Source organism: Eschrichtius robustus, chromosome 17, assembly GCF_028021215.1.
Source record: "Eschrichtius robustus isolate mEscRob2 chromosome 17, mEscRob2.pri, whole genome shotgun sequence".
In the NCBI taxonomy this organism is placed as follows: Eukaryota; Metazoa; Chordata; class Mammalia; order Artiodactyla; family Eschrichtiidae; genus Eschrichtius; species Eschrichtius robustus.
The window spans coordinates 25,212,964-25,239,557 of NC_090840.1; the positions used below are offsets into that span (position 1 = coordinate 25,212,964).

Here is a 26,594-nt window from a genome sequence, read left to right on the forward strand (position 1 = left end):
CAGACCCCACGTCCTCACCTGGACTTAGTTGTGGCATCCTGCCACACATTTTAAGACGAAGGGAAGCTTGTGTATTCCTTAGTTTGATGTAGTGTTGTATTTGATTCATAACTATACACTGTGAACCTGTTTCTACCTAAATTCCCTTTATTATGACTGTGAGGTAAATAATTAGGAAACATGGATTCTTATTTCCAGTTCTTCCTGAAACCGTTGGGGTGATAGTGACATGTATAATTTATCAATTTGGGCCTGTTTCTCTATCTATAAGATAAAGGATGTGTCCACATGGTTTCTAAAATCTCTCTCTGGCCTATTTTATTTGCTGCTAATAAAATAGAATATTTTCCTTCGTGTTGGTTTTCAGTGATGGAGGTAGTGACTATCGTGTTTTCTGTAAAAATAGTTTGGTATTATATTAGATTATCAGTTATTTCTCTGGTTCCAAACCTGTTTATTACCCTTCCACATACAGCTGAGATATAACCTGTGAGTTACACTATGTCCCAACTAGTTTATTAAAAAATTAGTATTATTTTCCCAATATAGTTCAGATCACGTTGAATTTAAAAGATTAACACATGTCCAATGAGAAAAAAAAAATCAGCATGAAGTGTCTGCCCGAATATATTATAGCAGCCCTGATTTAAATAGGATGTATCCTCCTGGTTTCTCATAGCTGCCAATGCCAAGGTACTATTAGACACAGACATATTCGACAGGGCAAACAAAATTGTTGATGTTTGTGCAAAGGTTCTCTCATATTAGCAGTCATAATATTTTTATTTAAACAGCCTCGGCAGTTTGGATCACAGTTTGAGAGTGCCTAAGAGTTTGAGACTGAGTATGTTTGTACTCTCTCATATGTTCAAGTGCAGACAACATTGTTCACAGCACTTTCCTAGAAGGCAAACAAAGGATAAGACATTTCAGTACTGTTGGTGAAATTGGCATTTAGAAAAATATAAACTACTATCCATCCATACATTCCTTAAAAATCTGGAAAAGAGATCTTTATAGACAACCATAAATCATAAGTATTGGCTGAGTGATTTTGCCATATATACATATATGAGATTTGGCACTAATGAAACAGAATATTTTACTTGTGATAAAGTAACATTCTACTTAGAGTAAGAGTACAGATATATGTATATACATGGCAAATCATATATATGTTACACATGACATATGGTATATAAATGTGTGTGTATATATATATATATTTGTATATTATATATATAAAAAAGCATATTTATAGGAATTTGAAATCTCCATTAAAACATTTTTAAATGCCTACACTGAGGCATTTTTGTAGAGTTTTACATACTCTATATTTTTCAAATAATAATTTACATCAATACAGTATTTCATGGTTTTCAGAACATTGATATGTACATGATGGTATTTAATTCTCTCCAAAAGAAAAAAAAAAAAAAAAAGAAAACATTTTCTACATTTTGAAAGCTGAATCTTGGAAAGGATGAATGACTTTTCCAAAGTCACAAAAGTACTGAAGGCAGATATGGAAATCCATGTCTTCGGATTCTGAATCTAGTATTTTTTTCTAATGAGCTATAAAACCTATCTGTTTAGTGATTAATGTCATCAATAAAATCAATTATCCTTAGTCTTCCACTTCTTACTTTATAATGAAATGTACTCTTCATTGTTGAAAGAAAAATATTCTTATGTTAAGAAATGAGGATAGATTTTTTTTTTTAACTTCACACAATTCTTGCATATTCCCTTAGAAAGAACTATTTTATATTTATGTCCAAAATTATTTTATTCATTTTGGTGGAGGTGGGGTTTGGGAAGAGAAGAATCATGGACGTATTTCCCTCCACTTTGTACAAGTGAGAAAGATGACCTGGGAAGCCGTCCTGAGAGGGAGCAGGATAGACTCAAAAAAGTATAGACTTTGGAATTAAGCCAACGTGGATTTTAATCCCACCACCACCACATTTTCCTGGCCAAATATCCTTAGGTAAGTCAGTGTCTGACTCTTAATTTTCTCACCTGTTAAATGGGCTAAATAATCTTATTTGACAGGACTATTATGAAAATTGGGTAAATAATACATGAAAACATGGCGACATCGTAGCCACATAAATGTTAGTTTTTATTTGTGTCAATTGATCCAGACATCAAACAGACAACACGTAAGCTTTGCTTCCCTAGTTTAAATTTCCTTTTCATGCTTTTGGTTGGTGTTGATCTGGAAAACGCTAAGAAATTCATCCTGGTGTGGCGCAGAGGATCAGCAACAACTCTCAGTCCCTGTTGAAATCTTTCTTGCACAAATACATGCTTGTTTTCGCTTCCACGCCAATCAAAGAATTAGGCAAGACAATTTTTAAAATTCTCTCTAGTTTTTTATTTTCTCAATCCTTGCACATTTTATAATCTTTATGATCATACATTTATCTGCCAACATTCCCCCTCTCCCATTCTTATAAAGCAAGAGGAAAAGAAAAATTACATTCACTACCACTGTTTTAGAACAAACTATCTGAGTGATTTTACATATAGGTGTTGGAGTAGGTGAAAAAAATAATGAGAAACAGCTCACTCACCCCCACCATTTTCTCATCTACTAGCTCCCTCCTGATGGTGGTCTCTTTCCCAACCCAGTCCTGAACCTGAATCAAAGAGTCATCATCTAAGGTTACCGTACTCTGAAAAACAGGCAAGACCAAATTCAGCTCAGACTGTCATATTTGAACTCTAAAATTTTATCAGGTGCCAAATTCTTTTCAGCTGTTGTGATACTCTCAGGTAGCTTTAGAATGGTGTTTACAATTCCATTTATTTTAAGACTCTGTCAACAATAAATTTGTTGGCTGATTTTTCTGGGGATAGAAAAAGTTTTATAAGAGTGAAAACAAAATATCTTGAGTAAGTAAAGATTTTTTTAAATAGTTTATTGTATAGGCCAAGTATTATCTTTCTGCATAAAGAATCACAGGTAAGTTTCAACCTTAAAAATGCACATGAAGCTAATTCAAACCCCTACTGTAAGATCACATTTCCTCTTCTTACCTCAACGATATATTCCGTAACAGCTTATGGAAAAACTCGAACGAACTTTTTGGCCAACACAAGAAAAATAATAATAATAATAATCACAACAACAGTAACTACCACTTATGTAGCACTATTTATTGTGTGAGGCACTCTTCAAGAGTATTAATATATTAACCCATGTAATCCTCACAACAATTTTATGACATAAGTACTATAATAATCCCCTTCTGCAAATGAAAAGACTGAGTCAGCAAGAGTCTGTGACTTGCCCAAAGTCACATGGTTGATTGGTGGCAGAGGTGGGATTCACACTCAAGTAGTTCTGAGCCAGAGTCTGCATCTTGTTCCACAAAGTTTAGAGATATCTATGATTAAACTCTACTCTAGTGCAATACCATAGTATATAATCATCGGGAAGCACACATCTCAGAGTTTACACATCTACCAAGTTGGGCCTTCTACAAAATTATTTACAGTCTGTCCCGTGACAGAGATAATGATGGTCACCAAATTTTCTTTCTGCTCTCCTATATTTTTCAGCCTTTTTATGCTAGTAGATTTTTAATTTACTATAGGCATCTTTATTAAACATTTTTGGTCAAAATTCTTCTTACATTTGATATTATACAGGAATTTGAAGTCTCATATTATTTAAGAACTATCTGATAATGTGGTATTCAGTTCCTTTCGTCAGGACCTCACCCTCCATATTGTTTAACAATCCTCTATTGAGTGTATTCATTCAAATGATAAATATTTGTCGAGCAAACATTATGTAACAAACAGTGGGTTCTGTAAAACAGAACAGACAAGAAATCCTTTCTCTGAAGATCTTACATTCTTGTTTGGGGGAACAGACAATAAACAAAAAAAATATAAATAGTGTAATATAAATTGTGTATTCAATTTGGAGTCCATAGGATGAGTGAAACTGTGTGTGTCACTTCCAGGCTGAGGCAATAAAAAGCCCAGTGTGTCTTTCTCTATCTTGTTGACTGAGAACACAAACTTCAGATAGTCCAACTAAAAGATAGTTGAACCTCCTTTGGCTTGGGCCCTGGAGAAATTAAGAGGGGCAAGTACCATATGCCTCCATTTCTTGCCACCTTCTCCCCCCCACACAGAAACTTCCCCAACTCCACCACAACACTGAATATGTACTATGAGTTAGAACTCCAAATGTGTAAGCCACTGAGAACTTGTGGATAATTTGTTACTGTGATTGATATGACCTCACCTATACTGGCTAATACAAGTTTTATTCATTGTAATTCTATGTGTGGAAAACTGCTGCAAAATAGAAAGGTAGACGTTCTGTTTCTGAGAGAACAATCTAAAGAAATAATTCTCAAAATGTGTTCTGCTAAGCATCTGCATCAGAACTGTTAAAAATACAGTTTTCAGGTACTGGCCCCAGATATCAGAGCCTCTGGGATGAGACCTAGAAGTAGGTATTTTTTACAAACATCCTGAGAGATTTATGTGTGTATTAAAATTTGAGATCCTCAGACCTAAGCTTAAGCCCCAAATTAATCTAACACAGACTTTAGATATGTTTGCTATAACTGCTTACTTACTTGGGATGATTTCAAAATTAACATTCTTATGAAATTTATCTGAAAGAGTGTTGAAGGTCTCACCTTAGTTTTATGGCCACCTGGTGTGGTTTCCTCAAACTCTTCTCCCAGTTTAAAGGATTCTTCCAGATCTTTATTTCTTCCCTTACATTCTTACATGTTCACATGTTTGTTTTTTCTATTATGTATTTTTACTGTGGTAAAATACATATAACATAAAATTTACCATTCTAACCATTTTAAAGTGTACAATTAAGTGACATTAAGTACATTCACGATGTTATACAACCATTACCACTATTAAAAATTCTATACATACTAATACTAATATTTATTTATCTGTCCCCTTATTGATGGGCATTTTGTTGTTTCCTTTTTTGTTGGTATTACAAATAATCCTGTAGTGAACATCATTGCACACACAACTTTGTGCAGTACATGTAGGAGTATATTCTATGGAAATAGTATTACATATACTTCAATACTTAAGTTAAATTTCTAAGAGAAGATACATTGGGGAGACACTGTAACATGGTTCATGGAATTCATATTGTGAAACATAATGGCAAGATGTGACAGGTTGGAAAATTGTTCCCAAAGATACTCACGTCCTAGTCCCTGGAACCGGTGAATGTTACTTTATATGCCGAACGGGGTTTTGCAAATATGGCTAATTTAAGGATCTTGAAATAGGGAGATAACCTTGGATTATCCAGGTGGACCCTAAATATAGTCACAAATTTCTGTATAAGAAGAAATTTTCCTTGTAAGAAGAGGAAGAGGGATATTAAACTACAGAAGAGGAGAAAATGTGACAATAGGAGCAAAGACTGAAGTGTTGTGGCCACATGCCAAGGAATGCCAGCAGCCATCAGAAACTGGAACACAAGATCTATTCTGCAAATCCTCAGAAAATTGAGAGCAAATGTTTGCAAAATGATCATTTTTTTAAATAATTGTGACTTTTTGTTTAAAATCATTTATTGAAATCATTTGCCATTTAGTATATGGCACATGCACGTTTTATCTATGTAAATCCATGGTCAATTATATGAGAGGAGGGGTTATGTCAATTTCAACCAGTTTTACACAGAACTGTATCTAGGTGCTAAATTAATATTTATTGTTTCTGTGTGAAAAACTGAAGGGAGGGGTTCACACAGAGCAAGTTCTCTGCTATCAAAGCTCCCATTTTTACTGGCTATGATATGCAAGTAAATATGGCTCACCCAGTTCTTTCATATATTCTTCAAAATTTTCACAAGGAATGGATTTCCATGTTCCCTGGAACCGATCAACCATTCTGCCTAAGTTGACTTTAAAGAAAAATAGCATCATATGAATGAGTATGTTCCCTGAAATAGTGTTGGAACCTGTTTTTAATACAATTCTGGCAGGTAGTGCAGAAAAGTCAGGGAAAAAAATAAGACACCCTAATCCTTGTCATCTTCCCATCAAACCATCCAAAGTCGGAAAGCTGTCTCAAATGTAAGTAAGTCAGGATGAAAATGGAACATGGTACAGATTTCAGCAGGACTAGATATAACTTTTCCATCTCTAATTTAGGATCAAAACTGGATGTTACAAATTCTCTCTAGTTCTTTCCCTAAGAATTGCTGCACACACAGAGCAATGTGTAAGGGACAAACCTAGGCAGCTGTGTTTATGCCATAGGACCCCTAAGCTCCAGCTCTTTCTCTCTCTTTCTCTGAGCAAGAATGATCTGGAAAAAAAGCCAATTTATCAGCTGTTTAGCGAGCTTATCATATTCTCAGTTTTGATACTTTGAACTAAAAACCAGAGAGACTTCATAGATGGCATTTGGCATTTGAACCAAAAAGTTAAGTTTAGTCAGGGCTAGAACAGTCATTTTAAGTCATGTACATATTGAGCAAGAGAATGAAGCAGAGAAAAAAGGAAGGAAATACAGCAACTATACTTTAATTAAAAATAAAAAATAAAATAAAAAGAAGGAAAGAGATTGTGTTATATACACAAACACACAAAGACTTGTTATTGATGCTTTTCCATATGCCAGCTCAATTTCGCATAAGCTTAGATAGTCGTCATTGCCATGGGAACACCAAATATCTTCTTAGTAAATCCCCCTTAATCTAGGCGAAATTCTGCTCCTTTCAACCTTGACTGTAACACTTTGATGTCCATGGATATCTGTAAGGAATCAGAACAGAGGAAATGAAATATAATAGTAAATACACCAACTAGAGAAGAGGAGTCTCTAAAGGATAACTTACAAGACAAGCACAGCCTTACACATACCATCAGCCCCAAGGACATCATTGTTAATTCTAGGCAGTGCTTGATGTCCATATTCTGACACAGAGTTATTAAGAAAAAGTGAAATTAATTAAAATCTTTTTAAGACAGGAAAGGAAATACAACGTTCTATAACAATTCCCATTAAAATGTTATATTTCCACTATCTAAATATCCGCAAAGACACTAATCCAGGCCAATGGTCTTACCAAAAAGTATTCAACAAACATTTATGGAACAACTAGGATTACACACCTAATATGAGGCTAAACAATTTTGCAGACACCGTTGATTTAATGTCCTAACTAGAATTGGAAAAGATACTATAGTTTGTTTCTGTTTTTCTTCCTTTCCTGTGTTAGGCAGTTCAACGTTATGATTTTTTTTTTTTTTACATTAATGTGTACAATTTGTAAAGTTATGCCCACTCAATTGAATAGGCATGAGGCTGACTCCAGGAAATGGCTCACCTATGAAGGTACTAATGAGATTAAAATTAGGCACCAAAGATGTTAAAATTCCTTGGATTTTTCAAGAAAATGTCCGCTGTGTTGCCTCATATGTTGGATGCACATTGATCCCCTAACATAAGGAAAATCACCTATAGAAAATCATCTCCTCGAAGAAGTCACTTTGGGAGCTCAGCGTTTGTGTCCATTGCTGGCAGGTTAGGCGTTCAAAGATGTCGATGGACCAGAGCCCAGGCACAGCCTCTAACTCTGCCCCCGTGGTCCCTCCGTTCCTGTGATCATTGTGTCAGTTCAAAGACCGGCCAATGTACACTGGCCTAGTCATGCGTCTGATTGGTTGTTTCTGCCTTTTCTGTGATGAAGGCTTTCTGGTGTCCATTAATATGTGTATTAAAGATCTTTACACATTATCCCCTTTCCTGTAAGTACATCCATATTCCTTTATGCCAAACTTCTTTGTCTCCAATTTTTTAGTCCTTTTCCTTCAAACCCCTGACCAGCCTATCAGACTGTATTCCCTCTACCCACGAGGATGTGTATATTCTCATCTCAGGCCACTGCTCCCTCCACACAAAATTAGTAACAGGAGCACCACTCTGAGCTTTGTCCATGGGGACGATTTTTCTCGCCACTGGTTTTCAAGTACCCTCCCAACCTGAGTATAATCAAACCACTGCTCACTTTCAGCCTGCATCCACTCGCTGAGCTGAGCTATCCATAACAGATGTCCAGGCTTCTCCCACTGCTTCAGCTGGTCACACGAGACACCCCTCCCCCCCTCCCCCCCCCCCCCCAGTTCTAGGAACGATCTGAGGGGGTGGGTGCTGGTACTCCTGTGGTGGGTGACATGGTCTGGGCTACCTGCTCATGCAGTTACCTCATGTCTTCTGGTCTTGCTTAGCCTCGAACCCAGTTGCACAATCTCTATCTCATGTTGGATTGCTGCTGGGTCTGCCTGAGTTTATGACTCTGTGGGTCTGACAGAACCCAGATCGTAATGGACAGTACCAGACCCATGGTTACTTGGTGTCCTATAATCAAGAATTCTGTCTCTACTCAGCCCCCTTAACACACCAGGAACTCTTTTTCAAAAAACATATAAATTTCCGTTGCAGATGACATGGCCTGTTCCCAAATGCCAGAGGTCTGTGTTGGCTGCTCCCACCCAGGCTTCACCTATGTGTCACACTGGATCTTTTCCCGTCACTAGCCCCTCCAACAGCATAGGGTTTGCCATATCATCTGGCCCAAGCAGCAGGGCTGCTTGCATTGCAGCCCTGACTTCCTGTTCCAGGCCTCACTCAAAGCAGGGAGATTTACTTGTCACCCAGTATATGGGCTGGAACACATTCCTAGATGTAGGATATGTTGGCATCATAGGCCAAAGCACCCTACCAGGAATTCTTTTTCCTTCTTTCTGGTAGAAAGGTAAGATGCAGCAATTTGTCTTATGGAAGAGATGTCTTCACCTGCCCTTGACCCACCTGGATCACTAAACACTTTACAACAGTGGAGAGCCCCTCAGTTGTCACCAACTTTAACTCCCATACTTGGCAATCCCTGTGTCTTACCAACACCTCCAGTATGCTAGCCACTTCTTGCTCACCCTCCTAATCAACACAAGGTTGCACAGGATGTCCAGACAGCCTGTATATTATCTGATTATATTATGACAGAGAGTAGGAGGTAATGTAGCCCCAGACGAACATGTAAATGTATATTGCTATCAGTTCTATGTAATTGCAAACAGTTTCTGATCTTTCTTGATTGGGACAGAAAAAAATGCCAAATCCCTGTGTGCATGCCATGTACCTGAGGCCATATTAATCTGCTCTTGCAAAGGTAACACATCTAGCACAGTAGCCACAATTGGGGCTATTATTTGAGCTTGCTGTGGCCTACAGTCATTCTCCAAGATTCATTTGGTTTGTACAGTGGTGAGACTGGTGAATTAAATGGAGCTGTGATATGGACCACTATCCCTTGCATTCTTAAGATCCTTTAGAGCAGCATTAATTTCTACCATTCCTCTTCATCACCACCTCCAAATGCAATATTTTTGGATTCACCATCTTAGCCAGGACTGACAAGGGGATGGGGATAGAAAGGACGGGAGAGTAGAGGTGCAGTTTCAAAAGATTCCACGTCCCCTTCTCACTATGATAGCTCATTTGGTTTGAATGAGAAGAATTCAAGAAGGAGGCTACTCTAACAGCCACCTACATCAGTCCCAATTCTACATTCAGGGACTGGGGAGGTGACCACTGGCTGGGTCCACGGACCTACTGGACCTACTGAGAGCCAGACTCTGACCAGGATATTGATTATTACTTGGCCCCGGTATGCCTCCTCTCTAATATGATGTTTTGGAACTCTGTGAATCAATGTTAATTCAGATCCAATACCCTCAAAATATTTGGATATTCCTCTTTCCCCAGTGTGTGTTTTCTCAGCTGAATTACCATAGGTCTTTTTGAGGAAAATGGGGGAAATTAACATACTATATTTTTCCCATGATATTTCAAGATACTTCCTCCTATGGACTTGGCCACCTCTTCAGCCAGTGGTTTCTGGGTCTGAAAACTGCCTGAGGTCTGAGATCTGGGCAAAGGATCATGAATTTCTATGGGGGTGACCACCCTCAGCCTACTGTTCATCTATTCTTACCTTCTTTTGATTGTATGGATTAAGCAGTACCCCCATTGGTTATTCATCTATTTTGCCTTTAGGGGCGCCATGTTCTATTAATCGTCTCCACAATGCCCTCCAAGTCAAGCCCCCTTAGCTGCAGTGCCCTGGCTTTGGCAGTCAAGTGCTGCCACCCGGCCCCTATTTTGCTTCAGAGTCTCATCATCCCCATTTCCCCATTGCTATCAATGAGCCAAGGGATTGATTGACATAGATGTAATACAGATAAGATATAGATATAAATATTGGTTCTCTTTTTACAGAAAGGTATTGTAACTATATTGATCCATCACAGAAGTACAGAGCTTATCATATTCCTGCAGAGAAAGAGAGAGGAGAACCCCACCATACAAGAGTTTCCAGTGTTTTGGAATATTGAACTTGAGTTATTTCAGCTAAGCCATTTGTTTTTGTTTTTTTTTAACATCTTTATTGGAGTATAATTACTTTACAATGGTGTGTTAGTTTCTGCTTTATAACAAAGTGAATCAGCTATACATATACATATATCCCCATATCTCCTCCCTCTTGCATCTCCCTCCCTCCCACCTTCCCTATCCCACCCCTCTAGGTGGTCACAAAGCACCGAGCTGATCTCCCTGTGCTATGCGGCTGCTTCCCACTAGCTATCTATTTTACATTTGGTAGTATATATAAGTCCATGCCACTCTCTCACTTCATCCCAGGTTGCCTTTCTCCCTCTCTGTGTCCTCAAGTCCATTCTCAATGTCTGTGTCTTTATTCCTGTCCTGCCCCTAGGTTCTTCATAACCTTTTTTTTTTTTTTAGATTTCATATATATGTGATTTGAATTGCATTGGAGCTGGACAACGCATAGTGCACACTCTGCAGAGACTGGCATGCTAGAAAAACTCAGGCTTCACTCATTTGCTATTCATTCAATAAACTTTTGAGTGCCTCCTAAATGAAAGACCCCTGTGCTAGGCACTGGGTGTATAATGGTGAATGAAAGAGATGTGCAAAATGTTTCCAGCATTATGAAAGAGAATCTGAAATTATGCTAAATTCCCCAATGTTTCCACATGGAGATCTCTCTGTATGGTAAAAGTGTGGAGAACCGTTTGCTATTTTAGAGCAGGGGTTGGCAAGCTATGACCTATGTACTAAATCCAGCCACCACCTATAGGTGAAGATTTACTGGAACACAGCCCTACTTATTATCTATGGCTGCTTTCAGGCTACAACAGCAGAGTGGGGTAGTTGTGACAGACACCAACCACATGGTTCGCAAAGCCTCAAATATTTACTGTCTGGACCTTTATAGAAAAATATTTGCTAACCCCCATTTTAGTCTCAAGTGTGACTATTTAAAACTCAGGATCATAACAACTACTGTGTTTGTAGGCTTTCTTTGCTTGGGATACAAGAGTGGTGGATAACATTTTGCGTACCACAGCTTTTTCATCAAGAAAACACATTTTTATAACTATTTCACAGATAATGCCAACAGAAAATTTACTATAAAAAGCCAAGCTCATTTTACAAAAGTCATGTGAGACAGATAGTTATCAGTATATACAAATGAAATATTTTAAAAATTGCTTTGAATGCTACAAGGCAGAAGGACACAAGAGTTTAAAATGCATTGATTAGGCAAGAAACAGGATAAAAAAGCTGTCCTGCCATCTGCCTCTTCATGAGTCTAACCTCAAATGAGTAAGTGTTGTGTTAAATTCGAAAGCTTTCTGCAGAAATAACCCTGAGTATCCCACCCTTTTAGTGACCTTAGTGATGTTGAGCCTTCAGATTTTTCATGCACCTCTAATGGACTTAGATTAAAACTATATTGTAAGAAAAAAATCTTTAATAATTTTTTAAAGGAAGATGTATTGACAATAGGAAAAGTCTACTACAAACAGTTTAGGTGCTGTAGCAAACAGAAGGTAGTGATCTAAAGAGTTACATGGCTCTCTTCTTATATTAGTTGGGTTTTGCAGGGTGTTTATGGAACGCGGGAAGGCAGCCCTCTTTGGTCACCCCCTCAGTGTGTGCTGCTCAAGGACAACGGAAAAAGACTGGTGACTTGGCCATTTGGGAGACTCAGGGTGTTTCTACATTGCCCCTACTGTTCAAAAGAGTAGGTGGAGGTAAACAACAGACAGAACTGAATGGAATAAGGCACACAGACACACAAGCAAGCAATAACATGGCACCCTTCTTCACACATTTGTTCAATATTTTTTAGTAGGGGTTAGGAAGTGTAGTAGTTGAATTATGACCCCCCCCCCAAAAAAAAAGATGTGCCCAAGTCCTAACCCCCAGTACTTGTGAATGTGAACTTGTTTAAAAATAGGGTCTTTGCAGATGTAATTAAACTAAGGATTTCAAGATGAGACCATCCTGGATTTACGGTGTGCCCTAAATCCAATGACACATGTCTTTATAAGAGAAGGAGAGACAGATCTGAGACCCAGAGACAGAGGAAAAGGTCATGTGAAGATCAAGTGAGGCAGAAATTGGAGGGTGGCCATGAGCCAAGTACTACCAGCAGCCACAGGAAGCTAGGAGAGAGGCAGGGCGTGGATTCTTCCTCAGAGCCTCCAGAAGGCTGTCAGCACCTTAATTTCATGCTTCTGGACTTCAAAACTCTAAGAGAATAAATTTCTCTCATTTTAAGCTACCAGCTTGTGAGGATTTGTTATTGTAGCCCTAGGAAACTAGTAAAGGGAGAAACTAATTTTTAAAGATCTTGGACAGTTTATGTTTAAAATAAGGAGTTTATTTAATTATACAAAATGACATTTAAACTTACTGTTTTTATTTTACTGGATTTTGGTTTTGGTCAGTTAAAAGTTATCATCTTATTTACCAAGGATAGATGTAACTTTATATAGATAATAATAATAATATAGTAATTTTGATAATAGAATAAAAAGCTAAATATAAGTAGTAAATAATAGTACAATTATATAATAAAATTATATAAATTAAATTTTTTTCCTCAGTTCAAGTAAGAAAAACATTTTCCTTATTTCTCTAGTTTTTTCATCTTCCCCTGCCACCTCCCGCCAGTTTTCTCTTGAAATATTCAGAATCATACAACTTCTTTTGGGTGAACATTGAAGGATATAAGATTTAGACAATAAAATAAATTACTTGACACTAGAAAACAGTACTATGGTGTGCTTTATTCTGTTTCAGAATTTCAGCAGATTGCTAACTTTAGGCTGGTCTTGGAGTTGAGTGCTGTCCACTTCTGAGCAGTCATGTGATTTGGACAAATCAAAATAATAGAGAGGTTTCCTGGGGGGATGAAGAAAGACAGCAAGGTCAGAGCCAGGCAGGCAGAAGGCCGATGATTCAGACCCTGCTGGGTTCCCAGGCTCTCCTGCCCATTTCTTCCCACAATTGGAGCTGTTTGAAACCCATCTGCTGCCTTAGCATTGTCCTGAGGCCACAGTGACACATTCACCAGTAAAGTAGCATGAACTTCAGTGGTTCCCAAGGTTCACTTGCATTTGTAAAAATGCCAACTCATGTGTGCCACCCTAGATTTTCTCAATCCAAATTGCCAGGGACCAGACCTGACAATATGAATTTAGAATTTCTCCCAGGTGAATCTAGTCAAGCATATGGCTCAGAAATGAAGGACAAATGTGCCAGACCAGTGGTTCTCGGAGTCTCGAAGTGTGGTCCCTGGATCAGTAACATCACCATCACCCGGGAACTTTTAGAAATGCAAATTCCTGGGCCCCACCCCAGGCTTGCTGAATCCGAAATTGGAAAGGGGCCTAGTCATCCATGTTTTAACAAGTCTTCCAGGTGATTCTTGAGAGTGCTCAAATTTGAGAACCATTGCCCACATTTAGACTCAGTTCCAAAGAAGAGTCTGGAAAGGGGAAAATAGTAATTTTAAAAACCTGGTGGGCATCACTTTAACCACGTAATCAAGTTTAACATCCTCTTTGTTAAATCGTGCTAATGTCATGTGCCCCCTGATACGAGAAGCTCTTTACCTCTGTGGTCTTCTTCCTAGAGACCCATAACCCGAATCTAATCATTAGGAAGTGTCAGACATGTGAAGAAAAACTGAGGGACATTCTACAAAATACTCTTCAAGACTGTCAAGGTCTTGAATAACAAGGAAAAACTGAGAAACTGTCACAGATTGGAGGAAAATAAGGAGACATGACAACTGAACATGATGTGGGATCCTGAATTGGATCCTGGAACAGAAAATGACATTAGTGGAAAAACTGGAGAAAATCTGAATAAAGTCTATAGTTTAGTTACTAGCATTGTACCAATGTTCATTTCTTAGTTTTGACAAATGTACCCTATGATGTAAGATATTGATGTTAGGGAAGTGGGATGAACAGTATATGGGAACACTCTGTACTATATTTGCAACTTCTCTGTAAATCTAAAAGTATTCCAAGAATTTTTAAAAATCAACAAAAACAAAAAATAAGGCAAAAAAAGTTTGGTCCACAGATCAGCAGCATGTACATCACCTGAAAGCTTGTTAGTAATGATGATCAGAACCCATTCCAGATCTGCTGAATCGGAATCTGCATTTTTCAAAAGATCCTCAGGTTAATCATTGAATGTACAATAACAGTTGAAAAACCCTGCTCTTTACCACAAGCCTGGGATATAGCATCAGCTCAACATTTTCTGGGTCTGAAACATGCACCAGGTTTTTTGTTTGTTTTTTCTGTACTGTTCTTTGTTTTGTTTTATTTTTTTAACATCTTTATTGGAGTATAATTGCTTTACAATGTTGTGCTAGTTTCTGCTGTATAACAAAGTGAATCAGCTATGATATATATCCCCATATCCCCTCCCTCTTGCGCCTCCCTCCCACCTTCCCTATCCCACCCCTCTAGGTGGTCACAAAGCACCAAGCTGATCTCCCTGTGCTATGTGGCTGCTTCCCACTAGCTATCTATTTTACATTGGGTGGTGTATATATGTCAATGCTACTCTCTCACTTCATCCCAGTTTACCCTACACCCTCCCCATGACCTCAAGTCCATTCTCTACACCTGCGTCTTTATTCCTGTCCTGCCCCTGGGTTCGTCAGTACCTTTTTTTTTTTTTTTTTTTTTAGATTCCATATATATGTGTTAGCATACCGTATTTGTTTTTCTCTTTGTGGCTTACTTCACTCTGTATGACAGACTCTACATCCATCCACCTCACTACAAATAATTCAATTTCATTTCTTTGTATGGCTGAGTAATATTTCATTGTATATTTGTGCCACATCTTCTTTATCCATTCATCTGTCGATGGACACTTAGGTTGCTTCCATGTCCTGGTTATTGTAAATAGTGCTGCAGTGGACACTGGAGTGCATGTGTCTTTTTTTTTTTTTTTTTAATTTTTTAATTTATTATTTATTTTTTATTTTTTTATTTTTTTGGCTGTGTTGGGTCTTCGTTTCTGTGTGAGGGCTTTCTCTAGTTGCGGCAAGCGGGGGCCACTCTTCATCGTGGTGCGCGGGCCTCTCACTATCGCGGCCTCTCCTGTTGCGGAGCACAGGCTCCAGACGCTCAGGCTCAGTAGTTGTGGCTCACGGGCCCAGTCGCTCCGCGGCATGTGGGATCCCCCCAGACCAGGGCTCGAACCCATGTCCCCTGCATTGGCAGGCAGACTCTCAACCACTGCACCACAAGGGAAGCCCACATGTGTCTTTTTGAATTATGGTTTTCTCCAGGTATATGCTCAGTAGTGGGATTGCTGGGTCGTATGGTAGTTCTATTTTTAGTTTTTTAAGGAACCTCCATACTGTTCTCCATAGTGGCTGTATCAATTTACATTCCCACCAACAGCACACACCAGTTTTGATTATTGAGCAACTGCCTATTTCTTAAAACCCAAGCTCAGTTTTCAACCTGATTGAGATCGCTAAGCTCTGTGCGACTCCTTGGGGCTCATTCCTTACCTTTTCATACCCCCCAGAGGCTCAGACCCAATCTTTTGTTTGTGAGACAATTATTCTCTTAAAAGACAGGAGTCTTGCCTTTGATCCTTAACGCTACCTGGGGCCTGCTACCTGCCACAGACTTTCCTTTTGCTGACATGCCTGGTATTTTAAGTGCTGCCTCCTAGAAGCCCTCTGTCACATTGTTCCATGCACCTCCCATGCTGATTAGTGCTGGGATTTCCAACTATTGTCACTATAAACTCAGATGTTGTACTCTATTTGCAGATTCAACCAGGCCTGGAAATATCTAGAGATAGGATGGCATGTGGAGAGCTTGCTTCTCCATCAAATAGCTCAACAAAAAGACAGGATTTCCAGAGGTCCCAATGTTTACCAAAAAAGTGGGTTCAACAGGATCTGGGATTCGAGATAATGGCTAAGAGCCACTAGAGGCTTAGGAATGAAACTAGAAAGATAAACAATTTCCTTTGTGCCCAGACATTTTCCCTTTTGTGTCATTGCAGTCTCAGAAACAAGGACCTACTGATGTTATAAAGATAGTTTGCTGATGGGATGTTATAAAATCCAGCTAGAATGGTGAACATGGATACTTCCCCTGGACCTGTTGGCATTAACCTTCTTCTCTTGGGGGAAAGTGCTGCAGTGAATTTCTGAAGGTTGAAAGTCAAGAGAAATTACTCCTGGAACAGATGCCTGTCCCAGTCTGCCAAAAGGGAGACCAGGCTTCTTGCTTTTGTAGGGAAACACCGGGCCCTCTCCTTGGGGCATCTTAGCAAGTGTCATCCTCAGGAAACATTATGTGAATCGGACCATAGCACATGGATTTTTTTTTTTTTTAAAGGAATGTAGTTTATTTATTTATTTATTTATGGCTGTGTTGGGTCTTCGCTTCTGTGCGAGGGCTTTCTCTAGTTGCGGCAAGCGGGGGCCACTCTTCATCGCGGTGCGCGGGCCTCTCACTATCGCGGCCTCTCCTGTTGCGGAGCACAGGCTCCAGACGCTCAGGCTCAGTAGTTGTGGCTCACGGGCCCAGTCGCTCCGCGGCATGTGGGATCCCCCCAGACCAGGGCTCGAACCCGTGTCCCCTGCATTCGCAGGCAGACTCTCAACCACTGCGCCACCAGGGAAGCCCCAGCACATGGATTTTTCAGGGAAGAGTTGCACCAGCACCCAAATGATTTGAGAGCAACTGAGGCAACCATGCGATGACCTGAAAGTTAGAACCAACCTGTTGAGTGGGGGATGGGGAGAAGTTGATGGGATTCCACATCTCTCTGAACCATGAAAGCTCTGGATGGGGCTGGATGTGCCCACATGTCTGCAGGTGGTAGGTAGGTCCTGGATAACCAGTAGTAGGTCATGGATAACCAGTATGCAACTCTCTGGGGTTGTCATAGGAGGCAGAGCATTTACACTTTTGGCTTTGTGATCCTAAACTGCATGATGAAACTAATTAGCTGTAGGCTAGGCAGTATGTGAATCATTTATTCTTCTCATATTAACATCAACTGTGAAATCTAAAGTGAATGATGACATTTCAGGAACAGTTGCATATGATCCTTCTTCAGCATGTTTGGGCAACGTGGAGTAGCTGTCATAAGGGAATCGCCATCTCATGCTATTTTAATGATGATGGCTCCACTGGGAAGGAACATAAGGGGGAAAATGAGTTTAGTGTCTGGTCTGTGTTTGAAGTCAAAGTGAAGATGAAAAGCAAATACTATTTTGAAATGAATTTAGGGGATTGTTGATAACAGGTGAGAAATTATGTTATGTCTAAAAACAAACACCAATAATTTTGAAAAGTGATGAGTTTTTTTCATTCATTCATCTGTGGGTATACAAAATTATTTACATTCTGATCAAAAATATGAAAAAAATAATAGTAAAATGACTGGAATGAAATGCACTAAGTTAATAGTGAGTGTCTTAGATGACAGGACAATGGCAAGTAAATTATTTCTTCCCACTTCTCAATAATTTCAGCTTGTCTGAAATTGTTCTATAATTAAAAGAATAAATTCCTTTCAAAAAATAAAACACAAAAGGACAAATACTATATGATCCTACTTATATGAAGTATCTAAAGTAGTCAAATCATAGAAACTGGAAGTAGGAGGGTAGTTGCCAGGGGCTTGGGGGAGGGGGAGGGAGTTTCAATGTCACAAGATGAAAGATGGAAAGATCTAGAGATCTGTGCACAACAATGTGAATATACGGAACACTACTGACCTGTACACTTAAACATGGTTAAAATGGTAAATGTAATTGTATGTAAAAAGAACAGTACAATAGAGGACCACATGTAAAATAACAATAATAAAAAGATTAAAATGATTAAATAAAGTATATTCAACAAGGACTTGTGACACTGTCAAGATGTGGGAGTTACGGTCAGAAATTAAAGTGCCCTCCTGATGCTGGTACCATGCAAGAAATAGGATGTACAGAAAGGGAAGCAGTTTTGTAGAAGAAAAGGAGATATGAGTTCAATTTAAATAGCCAGTGTCTGTAGGATAGCCAGTCTAAAGCGTGCATTAGGAAGTTGGATACACAGATCTGGGGCACAGGAAGTAAAGATCTGGATCAGAAAAAAAAGAAAAAAAGACGTAGTGATCTGAAGTGGGTGGGGTCACCCTAGAGTAGAGTGGAAAATACAAGCAACACATGCAGAGCTGTACGAAAACTAACATGTAACAACAACCAATGGGGTGAGGAGAAAAAGGGACCGTGTTAGTTTCTTAGGGCTGCTGTAACAAATTACCATAAACTGGGCAGCTTATAACAAAAGAAATTCTGAAGGCCTGAAATCTGAAATCAAGGTGTTGTTGGAACATGCTCCCTCCAAAGGTTCTAGCAAAGACTCTTCCCTTGCTTCTTCAAACTTCTGGTGTCTCTATGCATTCCTTGTCTTGTGGCTGCATCACTCCAATCTCTGTCTCTGTCTTCACACGGGCTTTTCCTCTGTGTGTGTGTCTTTTCCTCTTTTATCTCTTATAAGGAAATTTGTCAATCAATCTAGAGCCCACCTTGATAATCTAGGCTGATCTCACCTCAAAATCCCTAGCTATATCTGCAAAAACACTTTTTCCATATAATATGGCATTCCCAGGTTCCAGGGATTAGGATGTGGACATCTTTTGGGGGGTCACCATTCAACCCATGATAGGAATAAGGTCAGGAAATTATAAGAACTATGGGGGTGGGGAGGGATGGATTGGGAGTTTGGGATTAGCAGATGCAAGCTATCATATATATTCTAGAATGGATAAACAACAAGATCCTACTGTATAGCACAGTAACTACATTCAATATCCTGTGATGATAAACCATAATGGAAAAGAATATGAAAAAGAATGTATATCTATGTGTAACTGAATCACTTTGCTGTACAGCAGAAATTAACACAACATTGTAAGTCAACCATACTTCAATAAAATAAATTTTAAAAAGTAAATAACTATAGGGAAAAGTGTCTCTTTGTATGGGTTAGGCAATGAGAAGTCCTACACTTAAAAAAAAAGACCTGCTTCATTTTGTGTAGCATATCTTTCCCCAAATGCATTTGGCACTCTCTTCTCCCAGTGTAAATACAAAGATGAATAAGACCCAATCCCAGCCTTCATGAAGGCCAGTGGGAAAGAAGCATAGAATCAAAATAATTGGATTGCACTGTTTACGTGCTGCAATAGAAAAATGTTCAAAGTATTTATGACGGAGGCTCAGTGAGAGGTAAAAGTAATTTTCTGTAGAATCAAAGAAGAGTCTAAGTGGAAACTGGCAAAAAAAAAAAAGTGGGGAAGGAGGGTTAATTCCAGGAAGAGGCTTCACGACCAGTGGCTTGGGGGCTGGGAAGCTTATGGAGTGTTTAGGGAAGAGGGAAAGGTTGGGTAACCCTAGAGGGTAAGACCTGGGGCGGAAGTGAAGAAGAGGTTGTGGTAATGGCTGGGACTGTGCACAGAAGATCTTTATCCTTACCTTTGCGTCCCGTTCTAATCAAGATCTGGAACATTAAAGGGAGTCCTGCGTGAGGAAAGAAAGAAGACTGCTGGTCACCATAGAATTTAAAGAATCATTTGGGGCTCTATGAGCTTAGACCGATCCACTTTGAGCACAGGCTTTCCAAAGATATAGGATAGAAGGATAGTTAAGAGCAGGGCAGCCGTGTAAATGGACAACACGTGTGATACAAGAAAGGGGGGTCTAGCAGAGGCCAGGAGCAAAGATGATCTCTGGGCTTGTCAGCTTGGGAAAATGGACGAAGAGGGACACAGCTGAGAGGAAGTGACGGCTGAGAAGGGACATGGGGAAACAAGAGTTCACAATCCGTTACCCAAGATTTCGAATCTCAACAGCTTTGAAAAGCTAACATTTAAAAATAAATCTGGGGCTTCCCTGGTGGCGCAGTGGTTGAGAATCCGCCTGCCAATGCAGGGGACATGGGTTCGAGCCCTGGTCTGGGGGGATCCCACATGCCGTGGAGCAACTAAGCCCGTGAGCCACAACTACTGAGCCTGCGCGTCTGGAGCCTGTGCTCCGCAACAAGAGAGGCTGCGATAGTGAGAGGCCCGCGCACCGCGATGAAGAGTGGCCCCCGCTTGCCGCAACTACAGAAAGCCCTCGCACAGAAACGAAGACCCAACACAGCCAAAAATAAATGAATTAATTAAAAATAAATAAATAAATAAATCTGGTGCGACTCACTTGGTGGTGAACCTGACCTGAGTTAACATGAGGCCATTTGTAGTCTTCACATACCCACTTTAGACTGAATAAACATCTTTTGCTGAAGAAATACTGTATTTGATTATGAGGTGTTGCCCCATAATATATGGCACATGCCTCATGTTACCTTTCTCAGTTCTGCTAAACGTGTGAACCAGCTATTTCTGATTTCAAGGCCAAGGGTTAAGGATAAATAATTTTGCACCTGTAATGAGTCCAGTGTGAAAGTTGCATTTGAGGAATTCAAAATCAACTTGCTCTCCTGTGGAAAGAAAGTTTACACAGAGTACAGGTATAGGAAAAAAACATTTTCCAGCAAACTAGAATCATTTCTATATATAGTGGAAATTTTAAATAAAATGCCAAAATCATCCAGAAAAAAAATTCTCCACACAGGAAGAGTTCTTAAATTATCTTTGTCATATTGAAACAAATCCCACAGTAGGACTAAAATTTAAGGCCTAATGTATATAGTGGCACTGCATACAGATTTTCCTGTATCATTTTTCATCCAAGGAGACTTCTGTGAGAAAATTTCAACAAGTAAACTTTACATATTTTGTTATCTGTTCTTTATGTTTCCACTTCTTAGCTCTTACTGAGCTGGATCAGTCTAACACGGACAGCTGCCTGTCTTCAACCGCCCTCCCTGACTCTCACAGTGTTTGGGTTTCTTTTGAAGCGAGGTCCTTGGAATAGAGCCATTTTCTGGAGGCTATTTTTACTTGTTCAGACAGATTTATAAGAGTGATTTGCAAAAACTCACTTGTTCCCTTTACGAGTACTTTCTGAGAAATGTGAAGAAGAAATGAGAAAAAAATCAGGATTCCCATGCTTTATATCTAGAGAGGAAAAAAAGTGGATGCTGAACAATTAGCAAAATTTACGAATAGAAGTCGTCCTTTGCCAGCTTACAAAGTCCTGACCTCTGGGCCAGGTTTAATTTAACTTGGTGAATGGGGAAGAGGATGTTACCAAAGCATGTGTGTGTGTGTGTACACACGTACATGCACATACACACATACACAAAGATACACACACCATAGACAACTGAAGGGACAATTTAAGAAGCACAGACTACTATGTATAAAATGGATAAGCTACAAGAATATATTTTACAGCACAGGGAAATATAGCCAATATTTTATAATAACTATAAATGGAGTATAATCTTTAAAAATTGTGAATCACTGTGTTGTATACCTGAAACATATAAATTTGTAAATCAACCATATCACTTATATGTGGAATCTAAAAAAATGATACAAATGAAATTAGTTACAAAACAGAAACAGACTCACAGACTTAGAAAACAAACTTATGATTACCAAAGGGGAAATGTGGTGGAGAGGGATAAATTAGGAGTTTGGGATTAACATATACACACTACTATATATAAAATAGTCAACAAGGACCTACTATATAGCACAGGGAACTCTACTCAATACTCTATAATAACCTATATAAGAAAAGAATCTGAAAAAGAATAGATATATGTATATGTACAACTAAATCACTTTGCTGTACACCTGAAACTAACACAACATTGCAAATCTATACTCCAATATAAAATTAAAAAATCAAAAAACCCAGGTCTACCAGAAAAAAAAAGTGTGTGTCTCTCTCCCTCCCTCCTTTCTCCCCTCCACTACCAATCTTCACACTACACAATAACCTCAAAGGCCGCTGGGATTCACTGAAAATCAAACATATTATTGCAAGTAAGGTTTGGGGACAGATGAGTTCATTTGATCACATTCCAGTTTCTTAATTACCACACATTAATTTTAAGGAGAGAAAATACACATAAATTATAACTGCTTTTCTTTTCTATTCAGCAGAAATATTACAGTATTACTGGCAAAAATATTACAGTGTAAATAATTGCAACACATCCTGCGATTAACACTTACTGTCTTATCTCTGCCAGAGTGGGGCAGCGGGATCCACAAAGCCAACAATTAAAATGAGACATTGTGACTGACTTTCTAGGCCCAGTTTAAATCACTCAGTCCTGTAACTATCGTTTAGTTTTCCATATCTCATTCATTCGCTCAATACACATTTCACACGTACTTTTTCTTGTGCTCACAGCATTTCTGCCAGTGTCAGAAACAAGGTGAGAACACAAACTCTTGAAGGGAAGGAAGTTAAAGGTTGACAAGCATCTACTCTGGGCCAAATAACTTATTTTGTCCTCTAATTTATTCTCCAAAACCATAGTTACTGTTATCCCCATTTTCTAAAGATGGGAAACAGATTTAGGGAAATGAAAGCTTTCACAGAGCTCACACAGCTAAAAAATGGTGAAAACCAGATTCATTTTTTCCTTCCTTTAATTTACCACTTACCAAGTGTCTAGCACTGCCCTGGGATACACCATGATACAAAACAAAGGTGCTTTCCTCCCACTTCTTTCCACTGTAGCAGTGGCCTTCAACTCTGGTTGAGAATACACTAGAATCACCTGGAGAGCTTCTAAAACACACCAGCACCAATGTTCATTTCTGGTAATTAAGTCAGAATCTCTGGAAGTGAAGCCTGAGCTTAAAGATTTTTAAAATTCACCAAGTGTTTCCAAAGTGCATCCAGGATTGAGAATCTTTCATTTATTAGATTAAGTTGAATACAAGGTCATCACCCTCAAAAGGCTTACACTGTACAGAAGTTACAGGTAAATACATAAAAATATAACTCACTTGGAAAACAATTTTGAGGTAATGCATAAGGATATTTGAAACTGCATGGTACATATTTAAAGTAAAGGAATTCATGAAAGGCAAAATTACTTTTGGAATTGGGATGGTGTTATGCATGGAATTGTGCTCCCCCCGCCAAATTCACATGTTGAAACTCTAACCCCAGTATCTCAATATGTGACTGTATTTGGAGATAGGGCTTTAATGAAGTAATTAAGTTAAAATGAAGTATTTAGGATGGACCCTAATCCAATCTAACTGGTGTCCTTTTAAAAAGAGAAAATGTGGGCACACAAAGAGACACCAGAGGTACACACACACACAGAGGAGAGACCATGTAAAGACACAGCAAGAAGGCAGCCATCTACAAGCCAAGAAGAGAGGCCTCAGGAGAAACCAACGCTGCAGACACCTTGATCTTGAACTCCCGGCCTCCAGAACCATGGAGAAAATTAATTTCTGTTGTTCGAGACACCTAGCCTGTGGAATTTTTTATGGAAGCCCTAGCAAACTAATATGGATGGGTTCATGGAAGTATAATTTCACAAATGAAGGGAATATAGGGAACACTTGAAGGCAGGGTATACTTTTGACTACAGTCAAAACTCTAGTTCAGTTCGGAAACTTGGGTGTGTATCAGAACCATCTATGGAATTTGGTAAAATGAAGACACGCAGGCCTTATGTTACTTCCACAAGTTTGGGCCACTCTATTCTTTGCTTGCTTCTGGTGATTCTGATACATAACACTGTTTGAGAATCATTAGACTAGAGGGTGGGAATTTGGAGGACATTATTGGCAGGTGAAGAGTGGTTGTTACTGGGGGAAAGAGGCTAGAATGAGTATAATATGTACTGAGGGGAATGATGATGTTAAGGAAATCTACATAATTAGGATAGAAAGAGTGATGGTTAATTTTATGTGTCAATGTGGCTGTGCCATGGTGCCTAGATAATTGGTCAAGCATTATTCTAGATGAGTCTGTGAAGGTATTTTTTGGATGACATGAACATTTAAATGGGTGAACTTTGAGTTAAGTAGATAATACAGATGGGTGTCATCCAATTGTTTGATGGCCTGAATGGAACAAAAACTGACCTCCACCAAGCAAGTAGTTCTGCCAACAGAAGGCCTTTGAGGTAGGTGTAGATAGATAAATGATAGATAGATAGATAGATAGATAGATAGATAGATAGATAGATAGATAGATAGATATAGATAGATAGATATACATGACCACATACACACATGCTCACACACACACACACACACACACACACACACACACACACACTGTTAGTTTTGTTTCTTTGGAAAACCCTGACTAATAAGAAAGGAGAGGTTAGAAAAATGACAGAATACATTAACGGAAGGCCTTCATGAACAAACTAAAGAGCTTGGACTTTATCTGATTGGGACTACAGAAGTTTTCAGATAAACCAGGTGAGTCTTCAGAGTACAGGTTTTGCCTTTGGCACTCAGCTTCAAACAAAAATATCAGTGTAGAGTATGGATTAATCCCTTTTCTCTGACACCACAGAAAGAGGAGCAGCTATTCAAAAACACGTTATTTATTAGAGCAGGATTAAGAAGTTTGCTACAGTCAATTTCCTTCATTGTTATGCTACAGAATCACCAATACATCACAGGGATAAAGTGGAAGAAGAGGTGAAACAGGGTAATGAAAAATGAGGCTTTGGGTTTCAAATCCTTCATGCAGGTACCAAGCCCATGTTCTGCTGTCACTTGCTGAGACATTCAATCTGTACTCTTTTGATGCAGTCACCATGAAAACTATCCCAGAGTTTTAAGAACTAAAACAAATCAAGTTAGACTTCAAAGGACGTATATGAAGAACACTAGGAATTTTATAACCTACCATTCTAACTTGGTTTTCAAAGACTCTGCTCACACACAGCTGTGTCTCTAATGCCATTGGAAGGATGGGAAAAGATGCTGCATGTATTTGTTTAAAAAATGTTGTTGAAATCATCTGTGCTTATCATACCCTTGTTGTAGCTTTGTAGTTAAATTTTCTTAGTTCTAGACCAGTCTAGATGTTCTCCTTAATTTGTCTAAAATCTGTCAGTTCCCTCTCCAGTGTTTTATTAGTAATGTGTGCTGAGGTGCCACTTCATTCCTTCATAGATTTCTTCACTCCATTCAGAATTTATGAAATAAATATTATTGAGTACCTACTCTAATCTCCACACTGTGATAGGCGTTGGGAATACAGTACGGTCTTCAACAAGACAAAAGACACAATCTTGTTCTCATTATAATCTCTTGGTAGCTTATAAAACTATGTCTTAAAATGCAAGAAATAAGGAGGGATGTTATAAAAGGTACTGACTCAGACACCTGATGGGATCCCACTAGCTTAGCAAATGTGTTGGGGTTTTTTTTTTGCATGTGCTGGATTTCTAGAAAGTTTATGGAGCAGAACTTTTGTGAGTGGAGATTCCAATAGGCATAAAATACTTCTCCAGGAGACAGGCCCTCCTCCTCCCTCACCCCCCCTCCCCTTCTTTCATTTAGCAAGTATGTTTGAATCCATACTAAGGACAAGGCTGGGTGAGGATACAATGAGTAAAAACACAGTCTTTGCACACTTAGAGCATACAATGCAGTAGGGATTAAACAGAAGATGTTTCAAAAATCATACAGATCAATGTAAACTCTAGCAACAAGTGCAATGAGTGAAAGGCACACATAGAAATGACAGGAGAGCTCACTTAGTCTGAAGAATCAGTCAACACCAAACCTAAGTACCTGTGTTCTTATTTACAGAAAATTCTATCAGGTTCTAGTCAAGCAGTTGCTCAGTTCAACTGAGTCTCAATCAATTGTTAGGAACAACCATGATTTTTTCCTCTAAAATGCTCCATAAAATATCTGATATTTAATATCCCCAAAAGAGGGCTTCCCCGGTGGCGCAGTGGTTGGGAGTCTGCCTGCCAATGCAGGGGACACGGGTTCGACGCCTGGTCTGGGAGGATCCCGCATGCCGCAGAGCAGCTGGGCCCTTGCGCCACAGCTGCTAAGCCTGAGCTCTGTGAGCCCAAGAGTCACAACTGCTGGGCCCGCGTGCTGCAGCTGCTGGGGCTCATGCACCTGGAGCCCGTGATCCTCAGTGGCAGAGGCCACCACGGTGAGGGGCCCACGTGCCACGGTGACGAGTGACCCCCCGCTCGCTGCAGCTGCAGAGGGCCCGT

At 39.2% G+C, this 26,594-nt stretch overlaps 1 protein-coding gene across 1 annotated transcript; it reads right to left on the bottom strand.

The window, feature by feature from the left end:
- Positions 1-868: 868 nt before the first annotated feature.
- Positions 869-5,909, bottom strand: LOC137751024 (fatty acid-binding protein 12-like). The gene is made up of 4 exons (XM_068525480.1): positions 5,837-5,909; positions 4,671-4,759; positions 2,580-2,681; positions 869-901 (listed from the first exon to the last, which is right to left on the bottom strand). Exons 1-4 carry the CDS (start codon positions 5,907-5,909, stop codon positions 869-871), a joined length of 297 nt encoding a protein of 98 aa, XP_068381581.1.
- Between the last annotated feature and the right edge of the window lie 20,685 nt (positions 5,910-26,594).

Bases quoted from the DNA above. Each gene is read 5' to 3' on its own strand.
- LOC137751024 (XM_068525480.1), bottom strand. From the start codon at position 5,909: ATGGTTGATCGGTTCCAGGGAACATGGAAATCCATTCCTTGTGAAAAT. The intron at 4,760-5,836 runs GTGAGCCATATT...TGAACATGTAAG, and splicing joins AGAATATATGAAAGAACTGG to AATGTAAGGGAAGAAATAAA. The intron at 902-2,579 runs GTGAGTGAGCTG...TTTGCCTTCTAG, and splicing joins TAGATGAGAAAATGGTGGGG to GAAAGTGCTGTGAACAATGT.